Source organism: Hyperolius riggenbachi, chromosome 1 (genome assembly GCF_040937935.1).
Source record: "Hyperolius riggenbachi isolate aHypRig1 chromosome 1, aHypRig1.pri, whole genome shotgun sequence".
NCBI lineage: Eukaryota > Metazoa > Chordata > Amphibia > Anura > Hyperoliidae > Hyperolius > Hyperolius riggenbachi.
In genome coordinates this window covers 59,213,312-59,240,323 of record NC_090646.1, presented here as the reverse complement: position 1 = coordinate 59,240,323, position 27,012 = coordinate 59,213,312, and the positions used below count along the sequence as shown (strand labels likewise).

General features: G+C 45.7%; 1 protein-coding gene across 1 annotated transcript in view; it reads left to right on the top strand.

Moving 5' to 3' along the window:
• The first annotated feature begins 6,509 nt into the window (after nt 1-6,509).
• The window catches only part of LOC137562846 (5-hydroxytryptamine receptor 7), an 87,476-nt gene continuing 66,973 nt past the window's right edge, over nt 6,510-27,012 (top strand). Inside the window, exons 1-2 of the mRNA XM_068274603.1 lie at nt 6,510-7,902; nt 9,920-10,485. Coding sequence (XP_068130704.1) covers nt 9,977-10,485 — 509 coding nt within the window. The 5' untranslated portion in view covers nt 6,510-7,902; nt 9,920-9,976. The remainder of the gene's footprint in view (nt 7,903-9,919; nt 10,486-27,012) is intronic.

The following is a 27,012-nucleotide window of genomic DNA, read 5'->3' as shown; positions in this document are numbered from 1 at the left end:
AGGAAATCCCGTTCAATGAACGGGATTTCCTGGAGGGCCATGGCGACGGGGCGGGATGACGTCACCGACGTCAGCGACGTCATTGGGAGTCCCGATCCACCCCTCGCCGCTGCCTGGCACTGATTGGCCAGGCAGCGCACGGGGTCTGGGGGGGGGGCGCGCCACAACGGATAGCGGTGATCGGGCGCGGGGCGGCGGCGATCGGTGTGCTGGCGCAGCTAGCAAAGTGCTAGCTGCGTCCAGCAAAGAAAAAAAAATATGTAAATCGGCCCAGCAGGGCCTGAGCGGCACCCTCCGGTGGCTTACCCCGTGTCACACACGGGGTTACCGCTAAGGAGGTTAAGGCATCTTAATGACATGTATGTATGCTTGAAAAAATATCTGTTCTCCCTTTTGATGTTGCATGTATAAAGCTGTCTGTACCACCAGTTTGCAAACTAACAGGGTATAAGCCAGACGAAGGCTGCAAGGACGAAAGCTTCTTTATTTTTATTCATTTTTAGTTAGCCAATAAATGGTATCATCCTGATTTAAAACTTCTTGCTTTTGAATAAAAGTAAGTAAACAGAACACTGAGATAAGGCTGAGGAATGTGTGAATGCCAGAGAGGAGAATGTATGTGAGATCCTGCAACCTCCAGACCAAAAGCATCTGCTGCTATCTCAGGGGACTGAGTCTGAGACATGATCTGTGTTAGGGAGAGAGGGAAAAGTTCGGAGCTCATCTCTCAATAGCTTATAATGTAGATACAGTATATGACAACGACTGATACGGCCAGGCTGCTGGATGATTGCTACTCCCTTAGACTCAGGAATGCTGTCAGCAGCACTGCGCCCTTCCCTGTTGATTAAAGAGGGAGGGCGCCTGGGGCAAATGCCATGACTGTACGCTTCCAAATACGCGTCTGACCCGACCATATGACCTGGAAAACCACCACGGCTGCACTCTGGCCATGGTGCGCAACAGTCCAGCACGGCCGTCACTACACAAACAGCTGTTTGTGGTGCATTACACAGTAAGTTTGGTGTGTCAGTGTGAAGCAGTACTCTAATTACACTCTCTGATTGATGTATACACCTGCAAGATGTTTTAAAGCAGTGTTTCTCAACATTTTATTAGTATGTACCCCTTTTAAAACCCTGTACTTGCCAAGTACCCCCTAGCATAGTAAACATTCTCGCAAGTACCCCTTGACAAATGTATGTATGTATCATATTACATGATAATTGGTTCTAAACAATTTCCAAGCATTTACTATTGCTTTTATTCAGCTAAATTACTAATTTGGTATTGTTTAAATGGGATGTATCATTTTCTAAAACTCTAAATTTGTTATTCTTGGTTAAGTATAGCAAGTCTGAGTACCCCCTGGAACCATCAGAAGTACCCCCTGGGGTACGCGTACCGCACGTTGAGAACCTAGGTTTTAAAGCACTTTAGGCCTCCAATTTAGCATGCAATGTGATTCCTGCCCTTAAAGAGAACCAGAGACGAAGCACCCTCATGTATTTTACTTTATAAATCAGTGGGAACATGACAGTAAACACCTAATCTGCTCTTTGTTTCATTGTTCTCTGTTTAATCTGACTGTTATCTCCTCTGATAAGAATCCCCGACTGAGCACTCAGTCTAGCTTTGCTACGGAAAGATTATAGCTGAGACTGTCTTCTTTGGTGTCTTTTCAAGCCCAAGCCTGCCCCCTTGTGGCTCTGCTATAATGACTCAGCTATAATTATTCCCTGCAAAGCCAGACTGAATGCTCAGTCCGGGATTCTTATCACAGCTGATAACAGACACTTTTAGCAGTGAGGATGAAACCGAGAGCATGGTAAGTGTTTTCTCTAATGTTCTTACTGATATATATGGTAAAATACACAAGGGTGCTTCGTCTCTGGTTCCCTTTAAAATGCTGCTGTGCGTCAAGTTTTGGCGTGGGAGTTTTGGCGTGTATCCCACTCTGCCATGCCCCCCTCCAAGTGTTAGACCCCTTGAAACATCTTTTCCATCACTTTTGTGGCGAGCATAAATGTTTCTAGTTATCAAAGTTTACCTCCCTATTGAAGTCTATTGCGTGTTCGTGGAAGGTTGCATGTTCACCAACTTTTGCAAGTTAACTAAGTGCATACCGCGGGAAGCTGCGTATGCGGCCACCGATAAAAGAAGAAAACTGAATGAAGCTTGGACTTGGGGATATGCATAGTGCTTATGCAAGGTCTTTTGATGGTTAAAGAGAGACTGAAGTCTCATAAAAATCATGTTTTTATATTAAAAATATCTTTAACATGATTGCCCTAACTAAAACGCATCATCCCCATGGCTGAACTCTAACTAAATCCCCCCAAACTCCCCGGGGGCACATTGCAGGGAGCTCTTCTGTGAAGAGGCAGAGCTTTGGGCTGTAGCTCTGCGTCCACACGAGTCAGCGCGTGTCTCTGCCTCCGCCCGCCCCTCTCAGTCTTCATTCACTGAGAGGGGCGGGGGAGAGGCGGAGATACACGCCGATAGACGTGTATGGAGGCAGAGCTGCGGCTGAAAGTTCTGCCTCCCGGGGCAGCAAAATCCACGACCAAGAAAGTTGTTGGTTTTTTTTTTGGGGGGGGAGGAGGGGGCGGGGAGTTTGGGGGGATTTAGTTAGATTTCAACCGCGGGGATGCAGCATTTTAGTTAGGGCAATCATGTTTAACAGATTTTTAATATAAAAACATAATTTTAATTTAATTCAGAGTCTCTTTAAAGTGAACCTTAAGTGTCCAAAAAAAAATTGAATTTTACTCACCTGGGGCTTACCCGTATGCGGACATATGGCCGCATAGGGGTGCTATTTTGGCTGGGAACGCGTAGTATCAGCCGCGTTCCCCAGCCTGACGGGTCCTGACGGCGAAACCGGAAGTGGCCGCCAGCGGGACCCGGAGCATCAGAGCGACTCGTCGTGGGCACCGATCAGCTGCAGGGGGCTGAGGTAAGCCCCAGGTGAGTAAAACTCAATTTTTTTTGGACACTCAAGCCGGCAGAAGTTTTAATAGGGAGGGAGTTGTCAAGGGGAAATTATTTTATGTGTTTTGATACAAAATAAAATTGTTAGCATTGTGAGAGCTTGGAATGATTAATTATTAAATTCACTGAGCCTTAGCACTGTACACAGATTTACTGAGATCTGGTACTCTACAGATATTCACTGAGATCTGATACTCTACAGATATTCACTGAGATCTAGTACTCTACAGATATTCACTGAGACCTGGTACTCTACAGATATTCACTGAGATCTGGTACTCTACAGATATTCACTGAGATCCGGTACTCTTCAGATATTCACTGAGATCTGGTACTCTACAGATATTCACTGAGATCCGGTACTCTACAGATATTCACTGAGATCCGGTACGCTACAGATATTCACTAAGATCCGGTACGCTACAGATATTCACTGAGATCTGGTACTCTACAGATATTCACTGAGATCTGGTACTCTACAGATATTCACTGAGATCTGGTACTCTACAGATATTCACTGAGATCTGGTACTCTCCGATATTCACTGAGACCTGGTACTCTACAGATATTCACTGAGACCTGGTACTCTACAGATATTCACTGAGACCTGGTACTCTACAGATATTCACTGAGACCTGGTACTCTACAGATATTCACTGAGATCTGGTACTCTACAGATATTCACTGAGATCTGGTACTCTACAGATATTCACTGAGATCTGGTACTCTACAGATATTCACTGAGATCTGGTACTCTACAGATATTCACTGAGATCTGGTACTCTACAGATATTCACTGAGACCTGGTACTCTACCGATATTCACTGAGACCTGGTACTCTACAGATATTCACTGAGACCTGGTACTCTACAGATATTCACTGAGACCTGGTATTCTACAGATATTCACTGAGATCTGGTACTCTACAGATATTCACTGAGATCTGGTACTCTACAGATATTCACTGAGAACTGGTACTCTACAGATATTCACTGAGATCTGGTACTCTACAGATATTCACTGAGATCTGGTACTCTACAGATATTCACTGAGACCTGGTACTCTACAGATATTCACTGAGACCTGGTACTCTACAGATATTCACTGAGACCTGGTACTCTACAGATATTCGCTGAGATCTGGTACTCTACAGATATTCACTGAGATCTGGTACTCTACAGATATTCACTGAGATCTGGTACCCTACAGATATTTACTGACATTTGGTATGGTTTACAGAATTTTGCTGCAATTTAGTACTCACTGAGGTGTGTAGAGAGTAGGAACTCTATAGAGATTTTCTGAAATTGGGTTACCAACAGAGATTCACTGATATGTGCTATTGTTGATCGTAATGGGTAATAGTAAACCCCTGCAATGCATCTTTAACCACTTATTGGTTCGGGTGTAGTATGTCTACGCCCATTGAGACTTCATCTTAGCCTCAGGGGAGTAGATGTTTGTAACTCGCTGCAATCGCCCGCCGTGCTCGCTCCTGCGTGCTCCCGCACACGTTCACGTCAAAACCCATTAGTACACTGATCCGTGAATAGAAACACAAGTTCCCATTCACTGATCATGTGCCTGTGATCAATGAATGATCACTAGCAGTACACAGGAGTATATAGTGGGGGGATAAGTAGTGGCAAAAAGTAAAAAGACACCCTATATACATTAAATTAAGTAGAAATAAACAAATTCCCCATGAATTAACCCCGTACCTCCACCCTCCCATAGTAACCAAAATAAAGCAATTGTAAAAAAAAAAATGACTTAAAAAAGTAGTATCTGACTCTCACCAGTAACAAGCATGCAGCTAATCTAGCCAGATTTGCCAAAAATATCAGAAATATCTGATCTGATGCGTGTCTTTATAAAGAATAAAGGCCATGCTGAGAATCCACCATGGAGAGATGGACTAGCCCAATACCTGTCGGTAATGTCAGATTTCTACTACCTACGGTATGTGACTGCAACATAGGAGAAAAGTAATGTATGGCTCATTTTACTCTGTAAGAATTGTACTTCTTATTTGTTTGTGTTTTAAATTTTAAGATTTTCGTGACAATTCCTCTTTAACCATTTAACCATCAGATGTGATCTTCATGTCCAGGCGGCTGCTCTGCTGCGGTTTCGCGATTCGGCGAGCTCCCGCACGTGATCGTGGGTGCGCCCCTGTGCCCCCGTGCTGTTCCCCGGTAGTCCAGTGATCAGTGAACTGGAACATGGGAACCCCGTCCTCCTTGGCTTCCGGTTAGCGAGAAGCACAAGATAAAAAAAAAAAAAAAAAACTCTTGTGGCCAAATAGTAAAACTACATCTGCAAACATTTTTGAAGGGAATTCACACACATTTTAACATTTTAAATTAACTGTTTATTTCCCACACCAAAAAATTACCCAAATAAAATTTTTAATGGAATTTTTTTTTACAATAATAATAATAAAAAAATCATAAATAGTTACCTAAGGGTCTGAACTTTTTAAATATATGTGAAGGGGGTATACTACGAACATTTTTTAAATTATTCGCTTGAAAATAGTGATGGATGCAAAACGGAAAAAATGCACCTGTATTTCCAAATAAGATATTGGTGCCATACATTGTGATAGGAACATAATTTAAATGGTGTCATAACCGAGACAAATGGGCAAGATAAAATACATGGGTTTTAATTATGGTAGCATGGATTATTTTAAAGCTATAATGGACAAAAACTGAGAAATAATGAATTTTTCCATTTTTTTTCTTATTAATCCTGTTAAAATGCATTTATAAAAAAATCTTAGCAAAATGTACCACCCAAAGAAAGCCTAATTAGTGTCGGAAAAAACAAGATATAGATCAATAAATTGTGATAAGTAGTGATAAAGTTATTAGCGAATGAATGGGAGGTGAAAATTGCTCTGAAGCATAAGGTGAAAAATCCCAGCGGGCTGAAATGGTTAAAGTGGACCTGAACTGTTGCACAGGACAGAAGGAAAACACAGAGAAATGCATCCTGTATGTATTTAGAGAGTTTGCCTGTGTAACTCCCTCTCATATGTGGCTAATCACAAGTGTGATCTCTCATCTGTGTCAACTAATTGGTAAACACAGGATGTTAACCCTTTGTCTGCTTCCATGGAAGCAGAAAGTAGACACACTGCAGTTTTATTGCCGGATTTGTATCAGCTGTAAAAAAAAAGAAATGTTTTTCTTTAAAGGTTATTATGCTGTTGCTTATCTTTTAGAGCAGAGAGGAAGTTCTGAATTCAGGTCCACTTTAACTGCGTCCGTGAAAAATAAATTATTTTTAAAAAATATCCGCATTGGGCAGATTGCTTATCCAGATTTTACAACTTCAGGCAAAGCATAAGAGAAAGAGAAAAAAAAAAACAGGGCAAGAAATGTGCTGGGGGAGATTTGACTTGTGTTTTAATTAGAAATCCTTTGAGCTACGACTGTAACTTCGTCATAAATGCAGCTCGGATCTGAGAGTCACTCTGCTGCACTTTAGACATCAACAGACTCCCAACTGTGACAGGCAGCAGCAGAGGCAGGGCTGGAGTGGTGGGCAGATACCTCCACACTACAGCAAGGCTGCATGCTTACTGCTGCTGCTGGAGGAGAGACAACACTCAGCTCTGCACAGATGATGAGGATACTGGAAGTTACCCAGGCTGCAGAAATGATCGCAGAAGAAGCTGAAGATATTTCTGCTGTGTCTGTATGAGACCCCCCCCCCCAGCCCTGGCATACTTCTCCTTGGCATACAAGTCTGTGGCTACAACCAGATGACATTCGCTCTGCGCTTGGCGGTAACTACAGAAGACCCAGCAGCCTTGGCACACTTCTCCCTGGCATCCCTCTCTAGCTAAAACTAAACTACTTGGCTGTGACTGTAACGGAACAGTAGGACTGGCAAACTTCTCAGCACCAGAGTCTGAACGGTTTCAGTCAGATTTCTTTAGAACTGTGACCATCTCTGACTACGCAGGAACCTCGAACCCTGCTCACTGGCACTGGAGTCTGCTTGCCTTGAACTATAATTTAAGTATATATACACCAGCTAGCCCTGGAACACTTACCCCTGGCAGAGAGGTCTATGGCATTGGCTACAAGCAAACCACTTCAGTTTGCGCTTGCCTGGGATTTGAGAAGATCAGCAGGACTGGCACACGGTACCCTGGATGCCACCATCAGATCACGTTAGATCTCTGCCTGGCTGTGACTTTTTTACGAGACCCATTTGCCTACTCTCTGTGTGACTTGAGAGCTTTAGCCGCAATCAGATTACATTAATGTGTGCCTGGCTGTGATGATAGAAGTCGTACTAGGGTTGGCATACTTCTCCATGGCACCAAGATAGTAGCCACAAACAGAGGGAGATGATGTAGAAGGCTTGCTCGTTAGCTCCGGTAGAACCATGGCATCTGAGTATGTGGCTGTAACCAGATCACTGCCTGGTTGTGACTACTAGAGGAGACCCAATAGGACTGACACTCTTCCTAATGGACCCAGAATCTATGCCTTCAACTAGATAACATAAGATCTGAGCGCTGCAGTTATTATATAATACCTATTAGGAGTTAGTTCCTCATGGCATCCGGTGGCCACAGCCATGTCCTAACTGCTGATGCTGAAATGTCAGAGACCTACAAGTCCTAATCCATATCACCTTGTACTGAAGCTACAACCACATGTCTTAAGATCTGAGTCCGGCTGTGAACACAAGAGGCACACATTTCCTCTGGCAAATTTTTCCATGGGACGACTCCGAAACTCTGGACACAGCAGGGACAGAGACCTGTAAGACCTGGTTGTGATGCCCATTGATTCCCTCCTGCTTCATCGAATGTCAGGAAGAAGATGACTCCTGGTCCCCGAGTTCTCAAGTGCAGCCAAGACCCAGCGCTGATTCGCAGAGGTAACATACCATAAATAATCCATAGGATGACAAATGTGGGTTACGCGTCTATTTGTCATGCATGACTGGACCTTTACGTAACATACAGTCTATGCATTAAGTTATATAAACGAGCAAGCCTGGCTTTTTACTCCAGTTGAAGACAGGTTGGGGGGTTGAAGGGGGGATACAGCATAGAATCATCTGAGTTTAACCTCTGAGCTGCTGGACCCTAAAAGTAAATGAAGTAATGTGGTACAAGCAGTTATGTCCTAACTAACAGCATTTTAAAACCATTTAAAGGGAACCCTTTTTTGTCTTACAATATTTCAATATGTGACATTGTAATGTCCCCATACACCGTATGATATGTAAGTAATTCACAGAAATAACCAATCGTTTCCATTAAACTGATGATTGATTGGTTAGCATCCATCAATGCAGAACATTTTTTTCTTATTATATGATTTATTTTGCGTTAAAATAGCTAAAAATAGCCACAAGAAAAACAATGGAATCAGTTTCCGCTTGAAGGTGGGTTATGCTCAATTCAGAATAAGCCTATCACTCCAAATCCAAATTTCCTGTCGCTTCTACTTCTATCCAGTCCCCAAAATCAATAGAAAATGAGTGATCGGTTTTGGAGAGCGTGATTGACAATATCTTGACTTGTAACATTTGATGACATTCCTTTAATATATTTATAGTAACCAATATCTAAAATAAATTATTTTTGGGGACCTATATATAACTTAGGTTAGTTGATCACAACACAGCCTTGAAAAACCATAACTATGTCCTGATCACGTCATAAATATTGATTGTTATAACTTTACATTTTAAATAGTTTGTTGTAGAATAAATATATCATATTAATAGCAAGCCAGGTAACACGATTAGCTAGAGGGAAGTTTAGTTGGAGGAGCCTTCAAAGATCAGGGATTGAATTTTAAGGCTGAGCAATTTCAAAATGGAGGGTTTTAATTGACAATTACAAAAGACTCTTCTCAATTGAAAATGTGTGAGTGACCCTGTAAACCATACTTTTTTACTCAATTAGTAGATATTGAAATCATAGCCAAAGTACTTGCCATTGCCATCATAGTGAATTCCCTGAAATAGTGGGTGACGTGACTGTGTACTTTGTAAAGTGCTGCAGAAAATGTCACACCAATAAAATAACAACAATAACAACTTTGGTATGAAAAGGAACACTAAGGGCCCTTTTACACTTAATGCGTTGGTATGCGTTAGTATGCGTTAGTATGCAGTAGTACACACTGGTATGCGTTTTTCGATAGCAGTGCATTGTGCAAAAGCTTTCAGTTAAAACACTTAGTGGGAACTGTGCCATAGGAAAACATGGACATTACTTTGAAAATCAATTTTCTTTCAGTTATAACTGAGAGCAACTGAGTAAGTGTAAAAGGGCCCTAATATGACAAAAAAAAATGATTTATGGAATAGATTCTCAGTGTTTAAAATTGAGAATGTTTTAAAGGGACAGGTCTTCAGGCTGTGCATTAACCCATGAAGATAAAACACTGTTGGCAGCTAAGCACAGGGACATTTAAGAATAAGCATTAACCCGCAGTACCTTCTGATCTCTTAGAAGCCAGTATGACATGCTTTTACCAGGAGCTGTCTAGCCACTTGTACCACCCCCTGAATTTTACCCATATTCCATTTTAATACTTTACATGCAGTAAACCTTGCAAGTGACCTTCAGAAACAGCTTTATTGCCCTAAATACTCTGCGCTGAAGCCCACAGAGATCATCAAGGCTGTACATGATGACGATGGGGGCTGGGAAAATGGTTTATAGTCTCAAAGAAACACTTGGAGCATAAGTAATGTTTCCACAAGGGACGTTCTTCTGATTGCTCCATTATGGGGAACGGGGCAGTAGTGCAGAGGGGTAGCTTGTTAATCATGATAATACTTATTAAATAATAATTGTAGGCATGTGTTTAGGCTTATCAGTCTGCGGTACACGGACTGTGAGAACTCAGGTCTGTCTTCTGGTTTTCTTCTGCAGGAGACCACTTCAGCTTCTTGGCCAACTTGACACTTGTGAGAGCCTCAGGAAGAGGGGATGTTGATACAGGTCCAGCCAACTCAGCCGTCATCCGCCCATCTCTCTTCACACAGTGTGGAGCCACCCTATCCCCCTCAGCACCTTCTCCCACCTGCATTCATGACTGACAGACCCTTATCTGCTACTGAACAAGACTTGGTCACTCTCGCCAACCACACCAACATTACTGATTGTGGAGAGGAGATCTTGCTCTATGGGGACATTGAGAAGATTGTGATCGGGGTGGTACTGTCAATCATAACAGTGTTTACCATTGCTGGCAATGGTCTGGTTATTATCTCGGTGTGTATTGTAAAGAAGCTCCGGCAGCCTTCCAACTACTTGGTGGTGTCCTTGGCGGCAGCGGACCTTTCGGTGGCCATAGCGGTGATGCCATTTGTCATCATCACGGACCTAGTTGGTGGAAAATGGCTCTTTGGAAAAGTGTTCTGCAATGTTTTCATAGCTATGGATGTCATGTGCTGCACGGCATCGATTATGACCCTGTGCGTCATCAGTGTTGACAGGTAAGAGATGAGGAAGGTTTGGTTCCACGATGATGATGAGCCTTTCTGACAGATTTTGGTGGCTTTTTGGGAGGCCGTCCCTCTGAGAGATGGATGGGGCTATTGGTCTATAACCATGGTGATATTCCTGTATAGCTGGGACATGACAGGAGGCGATATTGAATTCACGAAACTTATCTCATGAATTATTTCATCAGCAGCATTATTTTGTTACACATGGATTAAGCTAGTTATTATACGTAAATGATATTTTATGCTCAGAAGGTCTTTCCACTCAAAACATAATATAAAATGAACAGGTTGAATATAAAATGACTAGTTGAATGTTTGTGCCTCCTCATGCATTAGCTGCTTGTAAACTAACGAGTAAAACTGTGCATAATGCTCCTTTGCGAGTCTAACCCCTTACCTGTTTAACTCTCAAAATATCTCTCCTTATCTGTTCCTTTCCATCTAATAAATTATCTCTCCTTATCTGTTCTATCTCATGAATTATGTCTCCTTATCTGTCTAGCATGTTTTATCTCTCCATGGGCTTGATTCACTAGCACAAATAGCGTGAGTAACCTGCTGTTACTTGCACTATTTAACCCTGCGTGCCTTAATGCACGCTATGGGCTTGATTTACTAAGCGGTGCTAACCTACTTAGCACGTCTAAAGTCTTAAGGCGTGCTAACCAGGGTGCTAAGTAGGTTAGCACCAGTTTTCTCAATCAGATCGTGCGCTAAATACCGCGCACAAAGTTTTGCGCACGCAAAGTCCTATGCGCGCTAAGTCCCATAGGCTTTAGTGGGCACTTCGTGCAGAGCGCCCTGCGCTCAGTGCAGTGCGCCTGCAAAACTTTGCGCGCGGTACTTTGTGCACGAGCACTACTTCTCACATTTCAACTGAGTTTAGACGTGCTAAGGGCCAGTGCTTAAGTTTTGTAAATCAAGCCCTATGCGTGCTATTGGCAGCATAGTGTGCATTATTACCTGCGGTCAGATGAGTGCTCGCTTTGCCCAGCATAGCGAGCACTTGTAGTTTACGCTGGCATTTACCCAGTAACGGGTGCGCCAAACATCCCGCCCTGGACCCTTTTGGGTCATGTAACTTTAAAGGAAGTCATCCTGGCACTCTGATTGGCCCAATAGGCTGCCTGTCAAGTGATGTCACATGACAAGCAGCCTATTGGGCAAATCAAAGTACGGGGATCACTTCCTTTAAAGTTACTTGACCCAAAGGGGACCAGGGCTGGATATTCGGAGCGCCCGTCACTGGGTAATAGCCAGCGTAAACTGCTGGGCACAGCGAGCGCTCATCTGACCACAGGTAATAATGCACGCTATGCTGCCAATAGCGCACATTGGGCTTCATTCATTAAGACAAATAGCATACCTTATCAGAGTTGACATGCCTTATCAGTTAACACACCTTATCAGAGTCAGCATGCCTTATCAGAGTAGCATAGCGAGTGCTAAGAAACTTATGCCTGCTAATGTGCAATGACGAGAGCTCCACTCGTCCTGCCCTGAGCCCCTGCGGGTCCAATCACTTTACAGGACATTATCACCGCACTTTGAATGGCCCAATAGGCTGCCTGTCACTTGACAGGAAACTTGACAGGCAACCTATTGGGCCAATCAAAGTGCGGGGATAAAGTCCTTTAAAGTGATTGGACCTGCAGGGGCTCAGGGAAGGATGAGTGGAGCTCTCGTCATTGCCAATTAGCAGGCATAAGTTCGTAGCGCTCGCTATGCTACTCTGATAAGGTGTGTTTACTCTGATAAGGCATGTTACCTCTGATAAGGCATGCTATTTGTCTTAGTGAATCAAACCCATAGTGTGCATTAAATATTAAATATTAAATATTGAGTCCCCAGGGAGAAAAGCGCTATATAAATATTATTGTTATTATTGTTGTTAAATAGCACGAGTAACAGCAGGTTACTCACGCTATTTATGTTAGTGAATCAAACCCCTTATCTGTTACATCTCATGAAGCTTCTCTCCTTAACCGTTCTATCACATAGATTAGCTCTGTCCTTTGAAATTTGCCATGCCCAGGTAACGAACACACTGCTATGGAAATGTGCTATTTATGCAGATATCACAAATTTTGTGCTAATTGCGTAATGTACGCTACTCCCTGGCGTTAGTATCTGTAAAGTGAAAGTGTGCTGCCTGCACACAGCAAATTTACCAAAAGTTAGTACATCATGCCTTTTATCTGTTCTATCCCAAGATCTATCTCTCCTTATCTGTTCTATCCCATGATCTATCTCTCCTTATCTGTTCTATCTCATGATCTATCTCTCATTATCTGTTCTTTCTCATTATCTATTTCTCCTTATCTTCTCAATCTCATGAATCATCTCTCCTTATCTGTTCTTTCTCATGAATCATCCTTCCTTATCAGTTCTGTTCTATCTCATGAATTAAGGATGAACATATGACAAATGTTAGGAAAGGATTATTACTTGAATAAAAAAAGGTAGCCATAGATCTGGTGATGTATGGGCAGATTCAACCAAATCTCTCTCTAATCGAATCTGATAAGAGAGAGATCTGTTGGCCGCCCATACACCACAGGCATCAATTTCAGCATGAAGTCTCTTGAGAACCGGCTTTGTGGCGCTGCATACAACCGCATCGCAGACACTGTCCCAAATTATAATGTCCCCCCGGTGCCTAGGTGCAATGTTCCGCCGCCTCCGCTAGTCCCCACAGGCTCCAGACGCACTCCACTCGCCATACACATGAGCCACGTGGTTACCTAGTAACGGTGGCACGTGGCTCATGTGTACACATGATGGAGCAAGTCAACCCAACGTCTTGCAGCATGCACAATCGACTATGTGACCAATTTCGGCCTGAAATTGGTCACGTTGTCAGTCGGACATGCAGTTGGCGGCACCGATTTTCATCCAATTTGATTATATTAATCGAATCGGATGGGCGATAGGCCTCCAAGTCCCCTGATGTATTGGCACCTTTAGTCTAGTATGTGCACCTAGCTTAAGAGCCACTACTCTGGCCTACTTCTGTCCTCGCTTCCATGACGACAGCCATTGTTGTACATGGATGTAAACTTGGAATTCCCCCATCTTCCAATGGCTGACCTCCCAGCTTACTTGTGTAGTAATGTAATTATGTAGTTTATGCCATGCAAAGTACATTCATAGGGATGGGGGGGGGGGGGGGGGAGGGGGGGGGGGGTAAAAAGGGATTCTGGGAGCTCAATCTTGTGTAGTACAGTCAGTAGAAATTGACGCAAGAGCAGCATTTCAATGAATTGTCACAAGTCGAGGATACAAGCAACCACTGTTAGCAGCATGTGGAGAAGTATTGTCCCTGCTTGGCCTTTTGAGCGATAGGTAGTCGCTGCTTCAAAAATAAACCTTATGATTAGGTTTATTATTGACCCTGTGATCAATGTGAGCCAATGAGATTGGCTCACAGTGATCATGGAGTCAGAAGCCAATGAAATAGGCTCCTGACTGGCCCATGGAGCTCTGCTGTCATACCTTCAGCAGTGCAAGTGAACTGTAGCAGCGGGAGAGCAGCGGGATCGGGAGTATCGGCGGGTTCATGTGACATGTGGAATACAGAAGTTGAAATCTACGCCCTGGCAGGCTTAGGCGGACACAAACAGTGTGTAGATTTTCAACTATCACCAAGTGGTTAATGAAGTCTGGTAAAAGGACAACTGAAGTGAGAAATATATAAAGGTTGAGGCTGCCATATTTATTTCCTTTTATACAATACCAGTTGCCTGGCAGTCCTGCTGGTCTATTAGGATGCAGTAGTGTCTGAATAATGCCAGAAACAAGCATGACGTTAATCTTTCAGATCTGACAATAATGTCAGAAACACCTGATCTGCTGCATGCTTGTTCAGGGTTTATGGCTAAAAACATTAAGAGGCAGAGGAGCAGCTGGATAGCGAGGCAACTGGTATTGCTTAAAAGGAAATAAATATGGCAGCCTCCATATCCCTCTTGCTTCAGTTGCCCTTTAATGAAGTGAACTGATCAAATATTTCAAATGTATTTATTCAAGCACAATAATAGACAACATGTTTCACTGCTCAGAGCTGTGGAATGCATTGTCTGTGTTACTTGAGTAAATAGGTATGAAATTACTTGATCAGCTGATGTCATGAAAGTAGAACAACACTTTTTAAATGGATTTTTTTGTATACATCTTGGGTATCTCCAGTTATTGTTTTCACTAGGACTATTAATGTTACTCTTAACGATTGTGGATCAATTGTAAGGGTGACATTTTTGAGCATGAACGCTGTACAGACACAGCCCTTGGCTACAGAGAAAGGAGTGTATATGAGAGAGCGATTGCCGCTGGGAGGCTGAAGGCAGAGTGGAGCCAGCATGCGATCTCCTGCAAACTGAAGCCCCGGGACTTTACGTTAGGCGATCGGCGTTAGGCGGTCCTGTGGCTGACGCCACGGCCAAGCCCATCGGCGTGACGCGGTCGGCAAGCAGTTAAAGAAAACATGTGCAGGGGAATATGTAATTTTTTCCTGCTTCCAGATGCTGCTTCACAGCAGAATACCTCCTGCTGCCATTCGCCGGCTCCCAATCATGTGACCTTCATGGGGTTGAAGAACGAGGGGGCCTCGTACTATCATTTTTGCAAGGGGGCCTTATTAAATCTAGTTATGCCCCTGCCCCTGTCCGATGGAATTCGATCAGATAGTGATCAGTTGGCAAACTTAATTTTGCTAAATTTAATCAGAAATTAAGCATAGATTAAACTGTAAGCATTGTACTGCTTGATGCAGCGCAACACTATGGGCCATCGATCATTTTGCTGTCCCGATCCCGTCGCATGGAGATTTTCCAACATGACCAATCAGATTTTCGATCTATAAACAGCCTGAAATCAATCGGAAGTCAGTAGATTAGATACGTTGGGTACTGAATGCTGGATGAATCAAAGTGAAAATTTGATGCATTTGTATGTTGGATGCACTAGGAGGGATATGCAAGTAATTTCACCTCCGGATTCAGCACAACTATCTCTTTAGCTTTGTGCTTGATAAACATGCTGTCACTACGTACGATTATTCCTAGTAGCAGTGTGCTCAGCCAACCAGGAGAAAGCCTGTACAGCCACAAAAACAGACAGAAGAGAACGATGACCACAGAAGCTAAACAGGAGCCACCAGCACATTGCGGACAATACTAATCATTTGTGAATGCCTTTTCCTCAAAATCAATTGCCTACTGCCAGGAGCAGAGACTTGACAGACAACAAATTGTTCCCTTCCCAGTCTGGAAGCCTCCTGATGAGGTGGTCTGATCTCCACAAATACGATTAAGAGCTTCAGAGAAAAAATGGAATACATAATTTCATCCTTGGCTTGGACCCTCTTGGAAACAAATTATTACTGTTGACACAGCTACAAAAAAAAATAGGATAGTCAAGTCCAGCCTCCAGCATCTGAGGAGATCAGATAATCAGAGATACTTTAGAGAAATTAATTAAAAACTTCCACAAATTTTTGAAGAAGAAAACATTATTAGAGCCTCTTTTCCACTGGAGGCTGAACTGCATGCTTGTTGGCACTTCAGCCTCTCGGCTACAAGTGCCATTGGCCATAGCCTTAGGTCTGGTCCATTTTCTGACCAGCCCTTCATTCAGTGGATTTTTTCCAATTGATTTCCCAAATGTTGATTGATCAAAAGGGAATGCAAAATCAACACTTGCTATGATGGCTTTTCAGTCTACTGTTCCTTAGAGCCAGCGCTACCATATAGGCAACCCCAGGTCCCCAAGCCAGCTTCCACCCCCCCAGGTCAATACCCAACTTAACTATGCTTCCTTACAGATTATCTCCAGGGGCGTAGCAATAGGGGTTGCAGAGGTTGCGACCGCATCGGGGCCCTTGGGCCAGAGGGGCCCCATAGGGCCCTCCCTCAACTGCAGTATTAGCTCTCTATTGGTCCTGTGCTCATAATAATCACTTCTATAGATACTTTGAATAGTGATAATCATTAACAAACTGCTCCCCATCCCCTTCTTGCACCTCTGACACTGTAGTTGCCATTAGCAGGTTTTGGTGCGCCGTATCAATTGTTACGGTATGTATAGAGTGCTTGGGGGGCCCCGTTGTAAAACTTGCATCGGGGCCCACAGCGCCTTAGCTACGCCACTGATTATCTCTAATAAATAAACTGCTGGCAACAAAAGTACAACCCTAAGTGAAGAATGTCAAAACTGTGCCAAAAGTATATTTTGTGTACCCACTATCATTTTCCAGCACTGCGATATCTCTCTTGGCCATGGAGTTCACTAGAGCTTCACAAGTTGCCACTCTTCCACTCCTTCATGATGACATCCGGAGGCAGGTGAATGTTAGACATCTTATACTCCTCCACCTTTTGTTTGAGGATGCCCACAGATGCTCAATAGGACTTAGGTCTGGAAACATGTTTGGCCAGTCCAACACTCTTACCCTCAGTTTCTCTAGCAAGGTGGTGGTCATCTCGGAGGTGTGTTCGGGTCGTTATCATGTTGGAATATTCTCTTGCCGCTCAGTTTCTGAAGGGTGTGGATCATGCTCAGCTTTTGTACTTCACAGTTCATATTGGCATTCATATTTCCCTCATTGACCTGTAGCTCTCCATTGCTGGCAGTACTCATGCAACCCCAAACCAGGACACTCCTATCATACTGCTTGACTTGTAGGTAAGTAGGCAAGACATTGTAGGCAAGGCATTCTTCACCTGTACTCCTCACCTGGTTTCTGTGACACACGCTTGACACCAGATGAACCAAATTAGTTTATCTCGGTCACATCAGACCACAGGACATAGTTACAGTAATCCATGTCCTTAGTATGCTTGTGTTCAGCAAACTGTTTGCAAGCTTTCTTGTGAATCATCTTTAGGAAGGCTTTCTTCTGGGAACATGGCCATGCAGAACATTTTGATGCACTGTGCGGCATATGGACTGAGCACTGACAAGCTGACCCCCACCCATCAACCTCCAGCCAGTGGCGTAGCTAAGGAGCTGTAGGCCCCAATGCAAGTTTTACAATGGGGCCCCCTAAGCACTCTATACATAACAATTGATACGGCACACCAAAATCTGCCAATGGCAACTACAGTGTCAGAGGTGCAATAAGGGGAGTTTGTTAATGATTACTACTATTCAAGGTGTCTATAAAGTGATTATTATGAGCACAGGACCTATAGAAAGCTAATACTGTAGATGAGGGAGGGCCCCTCTGGCCCAAGGGCCCTGATGCGGTCGCTACCTCTGCACCCCCTATTGCTACGCCCCCGCTTCCAGCACTCAAACGTCCAAAAGGCAACCTCTGGATATGATGCTGGGCACGTCCTCAACTTCTTTGGTCGACCATGGTGAGGCCTGTTCTGAGCAGAACCTGTCCTGCTAAACCCCTGAATAATCTTGGTTACCCTGCTGCAGCTCAGTTTTAGGGTGTTGGCAGTTGTCTTATACCCTAGGCCATCTTTATTTGGAACAACAGTTCCTTTTTTTTTAAGATCCTCCGAGAGTTCTCTGCCATGAGGTGCCCTGTTGAACTTCCAGTGAACAGCATGAGAGAATGCGAGAGCAATAACACCAAATTGAACACACCTGCTCCCCATTCACGCCTGAGATCTTGTAGCACTAATGAGTAACATAACCCTGGGGAGGGAAGATGTCTAATTGGGCAGAATTTTGATATTCTTCACGTAGGGATGTACTCACTTTTGCTGCCAGCAGTTTAGACATTAATGGCTGTGTGTTGAGTTATCTTGATGGAACAGAAAATGATCATTGTTATACAAGCTGTACACCGACTACTTTACATTGTATGAAAATGCTAAATCTTCAGTGTTGTCCCATGGAAAGGTATAATAAAATATATACATAAATGTGAGCATTGTACTCACATTTGTGAGCCGCTGTAGGTGAAATTAAAGAGGTTGGCTTTGAGGGTTTTTTCTAAATGTGTAACAAGCCGATTTGACAAGTGAGGAAATTCCAAAGACTGGGAGCAGCCCTAAAAAAGTCTTGAGTGAAAGGAGATGAGATAGGAACTCATTAGCGGGTCATTGGAGGAGCAGAAACCGCACGTAGAACCCTTTCACACATGCAACTGACAGGCAGTGAATTCACCACCTGGCTGGGCGCTTCTTAGCGCTCTGTACCGGTGCTGGACAGGCGGCCCCCCCATGGAGTCAGATCTGAGCTCGGCCGCAGCTACGCTCTGACTCGCTGCTACAGGGCGGCTTGCTGTCCTCTGCCGTCATGTAACACCACCCTCTGGCTGCACTTGACACGCATGGTGTTACTACCTCTGCAATTCGGCTGCATTTAAATTGCACCGAATTGCACTGGCGGGTGGCAGACGAGACGCTAAACTGCTTTGCAAGCACACAGTTCAGTTTCCCATCTGAGAGAGGCCTTAGTAGTTTATTTACTGATTTGGTTGGAGAGATCAGCAGCCTGAAATTGATTATGAGGTGAAATGGAAGCCCGCATAGTGATTTGCAGAGAGTAGCAGCTGAGGAGTGGCGAGTTAGGTAGATAAGCATAGAAGCAGCATTAATGAAAGATTGTACAGGCGAGAGTCTAGCTAGTGGATGACCAGACAGTAGCCAAGGCGAGAGATAATGAGTGCACATCAGTAGTCTGCTGCTCTCTGGGGAAGGAAGGGGGCGGCGCATATCTTGAAGAGGTTGACATGGCAGGTGGAGGAGATTTCCTGGATGTGGGAACTGATGGAGATTACAGAGTAATAGTTCCTGTGGCGTGGGAAATTACTGTGTTGTTTTCAATTAGAGGAATTCCAAGGCTAGGTTATGTTTAATCATCATTATTAATTAACCCTGCCCTACTGCTGGGCAGAAGATTAACTGCAAGAATGTTGGTTTACTGACTGACTTTGTTCTATGTGGCTATGCTCACCCCTGTGTGCAGCTGTCTTCAGGGCTGTGCTGTCTTTGTACTCAAGGTGCCCATACACTTATCGATTTTCCCGGCAGGTTCAATCAGAATCGATTTATAAAATGACTCCTTTCCAATCAATTTCCAATCGATTTTGTCCTAAATCATCATTGATCAAGAGTATTAAAGCAGACCTGAACTCAGAACTTACTCTTTGCTCTAAAAAAATAAGCAAAAGCATAATAACCTTTACAGAAAAACATTTCCTTGTTACAGCTGATACAAATCCTGCAATAGATCTTCTTTCATAAAAGCAGACCTATTGTTAGCATCCTGTGTTTACCAATTAGCTGCTAAGCCGAGGCAGCCAGCTGACACAGCTGAGAAATCAAATTACAGTAGTGATGATTAGTCACAAATGAGGGGGAATTAGGCTAAACTCTCTAAATACATAGAGGGTGCATTTCTTTATGTTTTCCTTCGGGCCTGTGCAAGAGTTCAGGTCCACTTTAACTGGACCGGATGAAAGATCTGCAAAAGAAACTTTCCCTTCTCCGCAGACCCCCATAATGGCCAGCGACTCTTGGCCCCCGATGGCTACGGGCCCAATAGCTGCTGCTATGGTGATCCCTATGCCACTGGACAGTTGGATAGCCGGAGGGAGGGTGAGAGAAAAGAGCATAACAGAAGTGAGCTGTGAGGCAAGAAAGAGCTATGAGCAGAAGGAAAGTTGGCGGGGTGAGATAGGAGTACAGAGGTGTACGTTCTGGGAGAGATTACATCCTGCTGTATCTAGGGGAGCCTTGTCTGGGGGTGCCCCACTCCTTAGCAACCTCCCAATACAAGGCTTTCTCCAGTAGCCTGCAGTGACAACCATGCAGATCAGTGCAGGGATGCAGTTGTCATAGCTGCCTGTGTTGGTGTGTGACAGTTCTTCCTGTCAAGTGACTGGCGGCCTATTGGGCCAATCAAAGTGCGGGGATCACATCCTAAACATCTACAGGACATGACAGGGCTCAGGGCGGGAGTAAAGGAGCGGCCACCAAATACATGGAAGCACGCGTAAGTTTGCAGCGCACGCTGCACAGCCTGTAGCGAGGATTTTAACTTACGCTGCTCAAACTAAGCTGCGCTGCTTTAGCAATACCGTGACAATTAAAAATGGCGCACAGCGCCAGGGGAGTGAAAAGGGCGCCGCATACACTTACATTATATAACGCTATTTAGTGTTATAAGTGTTAAAAAATGGCGCAGGCAGTGTGCCTTACACTTATAACGCTAAATAGCGTTATAAGTGTTCACAAATGCAGAGGGAGGAGAGAGGCAGCGGGGCTCGGGGCAGAGAGAGGCAGCGGGGGTCGGGGCAGAGAGAGGCAACGGGGGTCGGGGCAGAGAGAGGCAGCTGGGGTCGGGGCAGAGAGAGGCAGCGGGGGTCGGGGCAGAGAGAGGCAGCGGGGGTCGGGGCAGAGAGAGGCAGCTGGGGTCGGGGCAGAGAGAGGCAGCGGGGGTCGGGGCAGAGAGAGGCAGCTGGGGTCGGGGCAGAGAGAGGCAGCGGGCATCGGGGCAGAGAGAGGCAGCGGGGGTCGGGGCAGAGAGAGGCAGCGGGGGTCGGGGCAGAGAGAGGCAGCTGGGGTCGGGGCAGAGAGAGGCAGCGGGCGTCGGGGCAGAGAGAGGCAGCGGGCGTCGGGGCAGAGAGAGGCAGCGGGGCTCGGGGCAGAGAGAGGCAGCGGGGGTCGGGGCAGAGAGAGGCAGCGGGGGTCGGGGCAGAGAGAGGCAGCGGGGGTCGGGGCAGAGAGAGGCAGCGGGGGTCGGGGCAGAGAGAGGCAGCGGGGGTCGGGGCAGAGAGAGGCAGCGGGGGTCGGGGCAGAGAGAGGTAGCAGGGGTCGGGGCAGAGAGAGGCAGCGGGCGTCGGGGCAGAGAGAGGCAGCTGGGGTCGGGGCAGAGAGAGGCAGCTGGGGTCGGCTGGGGTCGGGGCAGAGAGAGGCAGCTGGGGTCGGCTGGGGTCGGGGCAGAGAGAGGCAGCTGGGGTCGGGGCAGAGAGAGGCAGCTGGGGTTGGCTGGGGTCGGGGCAGAGAGAGGCAGCGGGGGTCGGGGCAAAGAGAGGCAGCGGGGGTCGGGGCAGAGAGAGGCAGCCGGGGTCGGGGCAGAGAGAGGCAGCGGGACACTGGAGGGCAAAGGCATCAGGGGAGGATGTGTGCAGAGACATACATTACCTTGTCCTGGGCAGCCGATCGCTCCTTCCCTCCGCTCCTGCACTTCTTCCATTTGTTTGCTGTAGTGCTGCAGCCGGCCAATCACCATATGGCTTCAGTCTCAGCATGGTGATTGGCCGGCTGCAGGACTACAGCAAACAAATGGAAGAAGTGCAGGAGCGGAGGGAAGGAGCGATCGGCTGCCCAGGACAAGGTAATGTATGTCTATGCACACATCCTCCCCTGATGCCTTTGCCCTCCAGTGTCCCGCTGCCTCTCTCTGCCCCGACCCCCGCTGCCTATACTAGCAGCCCCCTGTATTTTTTCATGGCGCACCGCTCTGCAAAAAATGTATCATAAAACGCTATTTACCGTTTTAATGTATTTACATTAAAACAGTAAATATAGTTTTATGATACATTTATCGGCAGAACGGTGCGTCATTTTTCTCCCTGCGCCATTTTCAGATGGACCCGTATACAGCTTAATGATTCAAGCCCATAGAGAGGGGAGACAGAGAAGAAAGAGGAAGAGATAAGAGATAGAACAGAAAGAGAGTTGAGAGAGACAAAAGAGTGAGGAGATAGAGTAGACTAAGCCAACACTGTGAGCAGAAGATCCTGGAAAATCACTTGCTGCACAGCCCCAAATACACTGCAACTAGGGACACATTTTTTTTAAAGAAATTGATGGACCTCCACGCATTATGCCTGTATTTATGTTGGTGGTCTTGCCAATAAAGCTATTTTTTATTTGATTTGGATGATTGTTAACTCTACTTTCTACCGGGAGAGTAGGAATCCTCAGTGACAATTTATGCACATTACGTCACAGAATGTCACAATCTGAGAGGAGCACAAATAAACTGTAAACCTAAAAATGTCCACAGACAGACTGCTTACCCATTATACTGATATCCCACCCCTAACCACCAGGCCTCACCCACTATCATGTCCCCAGTTTCTCCATGCTTTGGCAATGCCAGTATGCATCTTCGTAAATTGATGATTATTTGATTCCAGTTAAGCTATTTTTGATTTGAGAGAGAATGTAGGGAGGAAAATGCAGCACAGGGAAGACCCGAGGAGTACAGAGACAAACGGACAGACACAGATGAGCTTCGCTGTACGCTGCACATGTGCTCAGTGTGGAGAAGTGAAGATTCTCACACACACACTATGAGGTAGAAGACATGTTTGATGCGGTCTGGGGGCTTCGTCGTGGCTGCTAATCCTCAGCAGAGCAGGCAGCAGGCTGAAGCCCTCACATTATTGATGTTACAAGTCAATGAACAGGCACTAGAAGAGCACTGGACTAGTATAAGAGGCTTTTCTCCATTCTTCTGCTTTGTAGCTGTGCATGAAGCAGATTAAGGGAAAAGCTGAGCGCAGTGGCCTCTAATGCCTACTGAGTACATGGCAGAAAACCTCCATTACTGGCTGTTTGCTGATGTGAAGATCACTGGAGTGTCTAGAATGTGTTATTGAGCAGCCGGAGGGCAGAGGCCTTGCGCTCCCTGTCACAGCGTGGAGCCCCCACCGTCACCACACGCCTAATCTCTTCATTCACAAATGTCAGAGTCCGCACACCTACTACGCCCGCCCCGCTAATCCAGAGGCACTCGCAGGGCTTAAAGGGGCACTGTCATCAACTGGAATTAAACATCAGTAGCAGTATTTGTGTACATTTATATATTTACATTTATTAAATTTAAGTCCACATTCAGGCACAAATGACTAATAGCTTAGCGATTACATAGCTCCCAACTGTCCCTCTTTTGGAGGGACAGTCCCTTTTTGGAGACCCTGTCCCTCTTTCTCCTTCATTTGTCCCTCTTTCAGGACTCATGTACAGATCTATGAAAATATGTCTTTTCCTACAAAATAAATGTGTTTAATTGATGCTAAACATTATTCCTATCCTTTCAATTGGTATATTTATTTTCAAACGTTAATATGAAGGGAAATGAGCCAGGAGAAAAGACCAGTGTGGTTTGAATTATAAAACAACACATTTTTCTTATGACATATTTGTAGTATGCGTGGCCAGGGATGTGTTGGGGGCATGGTTAGAGGTATGGTAGAGGTGTGGCTTAAGTGTCCCTTTTTTTGATCTCAAAAACTTGGGAGGTATGCGATTAGAGTGTCACCTCCACACTGTTTGTGCAAAAAGAGCTTCCTGCAGCTAAGTATCCTGTCTGGTAATTTTTATCACATGACAAGAAGCTGCTGTGACAGAGAACCTGCTTTCTGTGGGTGGGGCTGTTCCTGGTGTTTGGATTGCATCATCCATACCTCCCACTTTAATGAGATGACAAAGTGGAGGATCCAGGGCAGTCCTACCCAAATCAGGATATTTGGAACCTAAGCATCATCTGCATATTCCAGACTGGAAGGGGGCTGGCACAATTGGTACCTTTCCCAGAGAATTGCAGTTTATAGCACAGACAGTCAGCGGTGCAGGAAGTTGCCAGAGTCTGAGTTCCTTATGAGCTATTTTAAGTGATTTATTTGGCATCAATCAAGGAGCTAATAGACAGACATAAACAAACTCAGCAACTGAGTGCGTAGACATAAACTTATGAAAACAGTTATGCCTAAACTGAAAATCTAAAGTTTCTATTTTAGTCTTTCGAGTCACATACTTCCCGCGCTCCTGTTTCTCATCTCCCTGAGGAGTTACCACAATTTTAAGCGTAATACATTAACCTTTCCAATACTTTTATGAGATCACCTATTCCCCCAGTACATACTCTTAAATCATCTGTTCAGGGAGGATGTAGGGGATCAATTCTGCACCCTGCCAGGAAGCACATTGGGGGTAACTACTTCCTATCACTAGTGCCAGGAGGTGACCATTCAATCAGGGAGTGGATGGAGCTGATGGAGTCACACGTGCTCTAGCTCTCCCCCACAACGCACATGTGTCGGCGTAATACTGTACTTTATTACCCAGCGCAGCGTAACATTGGAGGGTTGGCAGAGGAAGCTTAAATGTGCCCATGTAATATTAATAATACAGTATGAGGCGCAGCTTGGTTCCAGAGAGGATCAGAGTGTCGGACGTAGTCTTATACTTTGGTCTGAAGGGGCTGATGACGTGTCAGATTACATCCCATGGCGACACCTTCAGTGGCATATTGCTCCTTGTCGGGCAGAGACATTAGAAGCTGAGGAGAACGTTCCGCTATCGGACTCAGTCTGATGGTAGATAGGAAAAGGGTAAAACAGACACTGAAAAAAGGGGGCATTGCTCCAAATCAAAACCAGCAGACTGTTGGATTTAGCAACATTATTACTTTAACTGCAGTATAGTAAAGCAACCACAAGATGTCACTGTCTGTAAAGTGCTGTAATGATCTTTATGGTATTGTGATTTCCTCCTGTATTCCTTCTGTGTTCCTTTTTATTCTAAGTTTCAACTTCACTCATATCTACCTATCTTATCCAGTGACATGGCTCCCAACCAACCTTCACTCATCCCCATCCACCCATCCACTTTCCCCATACCTATCCATCTAGTGACACGGCTCCCCAATCACCTTCCTCCATCCAGTGACACGGCTCTCCAATCACTTTCCCACATCCAGTGACACAGTTACACTATTACCTTCCTCCATCCAGTGACACGACTCTCCAATCACTTTCCCACATCCAGTGACACAGCTACACTATTACCCTCCTCCATCCAGTGACACAGCTACACTATTACCCTCCTCCATCCAGTGACACAGCTACACTATTACCCTCCTCCATCCAGTGACACAGCTACCCTATTACCCTCATCCATCCAATGACATAGCTCCCCAATCACCTTCCCACATCCAGTGACATGGTTCCCCAATCACCTTCCCACATCCAGTGACAGGGCTCCCCAATCACCTTCCCACATCCAGTGACACGGCTCCCCAATCACCTTCCCACATCCAGTGACACGGCTCCCCAATCACCTTCCCACATCCAGTGACAGGGCTCCCCAATCACCTTCCCACATCCAGTACATGGCTCCCCAATCACCTTCCCGCATCCAGTATATGGCTCCCCAATCACCTTCCCACATCCAGTGACACAGCTCTCCAATCACTTTCCCACATCCAGTGACACAGCTACACTATTACCCTCCTCCATCCAGTGACACAGCTACACTATTACCCTCCTCCATCCAGTGACACAGCTACCCTATTACCCTCATCCATCCAATGACATGGCTCCCCAATCACCTTCCCACATCCAGTGACATGGTTCCCCAATCACCTTCCCACATCCAGTGACACGGCTCCCCAATCACCTTCCCACATCCAGTGACAGGGCTCCCCAATCACCTTCCCACATCCAGTGACATGGCTCCCCAATCACCTTCCCACATCCAGTGACAGGGCTCCCCAATCACCTTCCCACATCCAGTGACATGGCTCCCCAATCACCTTCCCACATCCAGTGACATGGCTCCCCAATCACCTTCCCCCATCCAGTGACATGGCTCCCCAATCACCTTCCCACACCCATTGACAGGGCTCGCCAATCACCTTCCCACATCCCTTGACAGGGCTCCCCAATCACCTTTCCACATCCAGTGACATGGCTCCCCAATCACCTTCCCACATCCAGTGACAGGGCTCCCCAATCACCTTCCCACATCCAGTGACAGGGCTCCCCAATCACCTTCCCACATCCAGTGACACGGCTCCCCAATCACCTTCCCACATCCAGTGACAGGGCTCCCCAATCACCTTCCCACATTCAGTGACACGGCTCCCCAATCACCTTCCCACATCCAGTGACAAAGCTCCCCAATCACCTTCCCACAGTCAGTGACATGGCTCCCCAATCACCTTCCCACATCCAGTGACACGGCTCTCCAATCACTTTCCCACATCCAGTGACACAGCTACACTATTACCCTCATCCATCCAATGACATAGCTCCCCAATCACCTTTCCACATCCAGTGACATGGCTCCCCGATCACCTTCCCACATCTAGTGACACGGCTCCCCAATCACCTTCCCACATCCAGTAACAGGGCTCCCCAATCACCTTCCCACATCCAGTGACATGGCTCCCCAATCACCTTCCCACATCCAGTGACAGGGCTCCCCAATCACCTTCCCACATCCAGTGACATGGCTCCCCAATCACCTTCCCACATCCAGTGACATGGCTCCCCAATCACCTTCCCCCATCCAGTGACATGGCTCCCCAATCACCTTCCCACATTCATTGACAGGGCTCGCCAATCACCTTCCCACATCCAGTGACAGGGCTCCCCAATCACCTTCCCACATCCAGTGACATGGCTCCCCAATCACCTTCCCACATCCAGTGACATGGTTCCCCAATCATCTTCCCACATCCAGTGACAGGGCTCCCCAATCACCTTCCCACATCCAGTGACATGGCTCCCCAATCACCTTCCCACATCCAGTGACACGG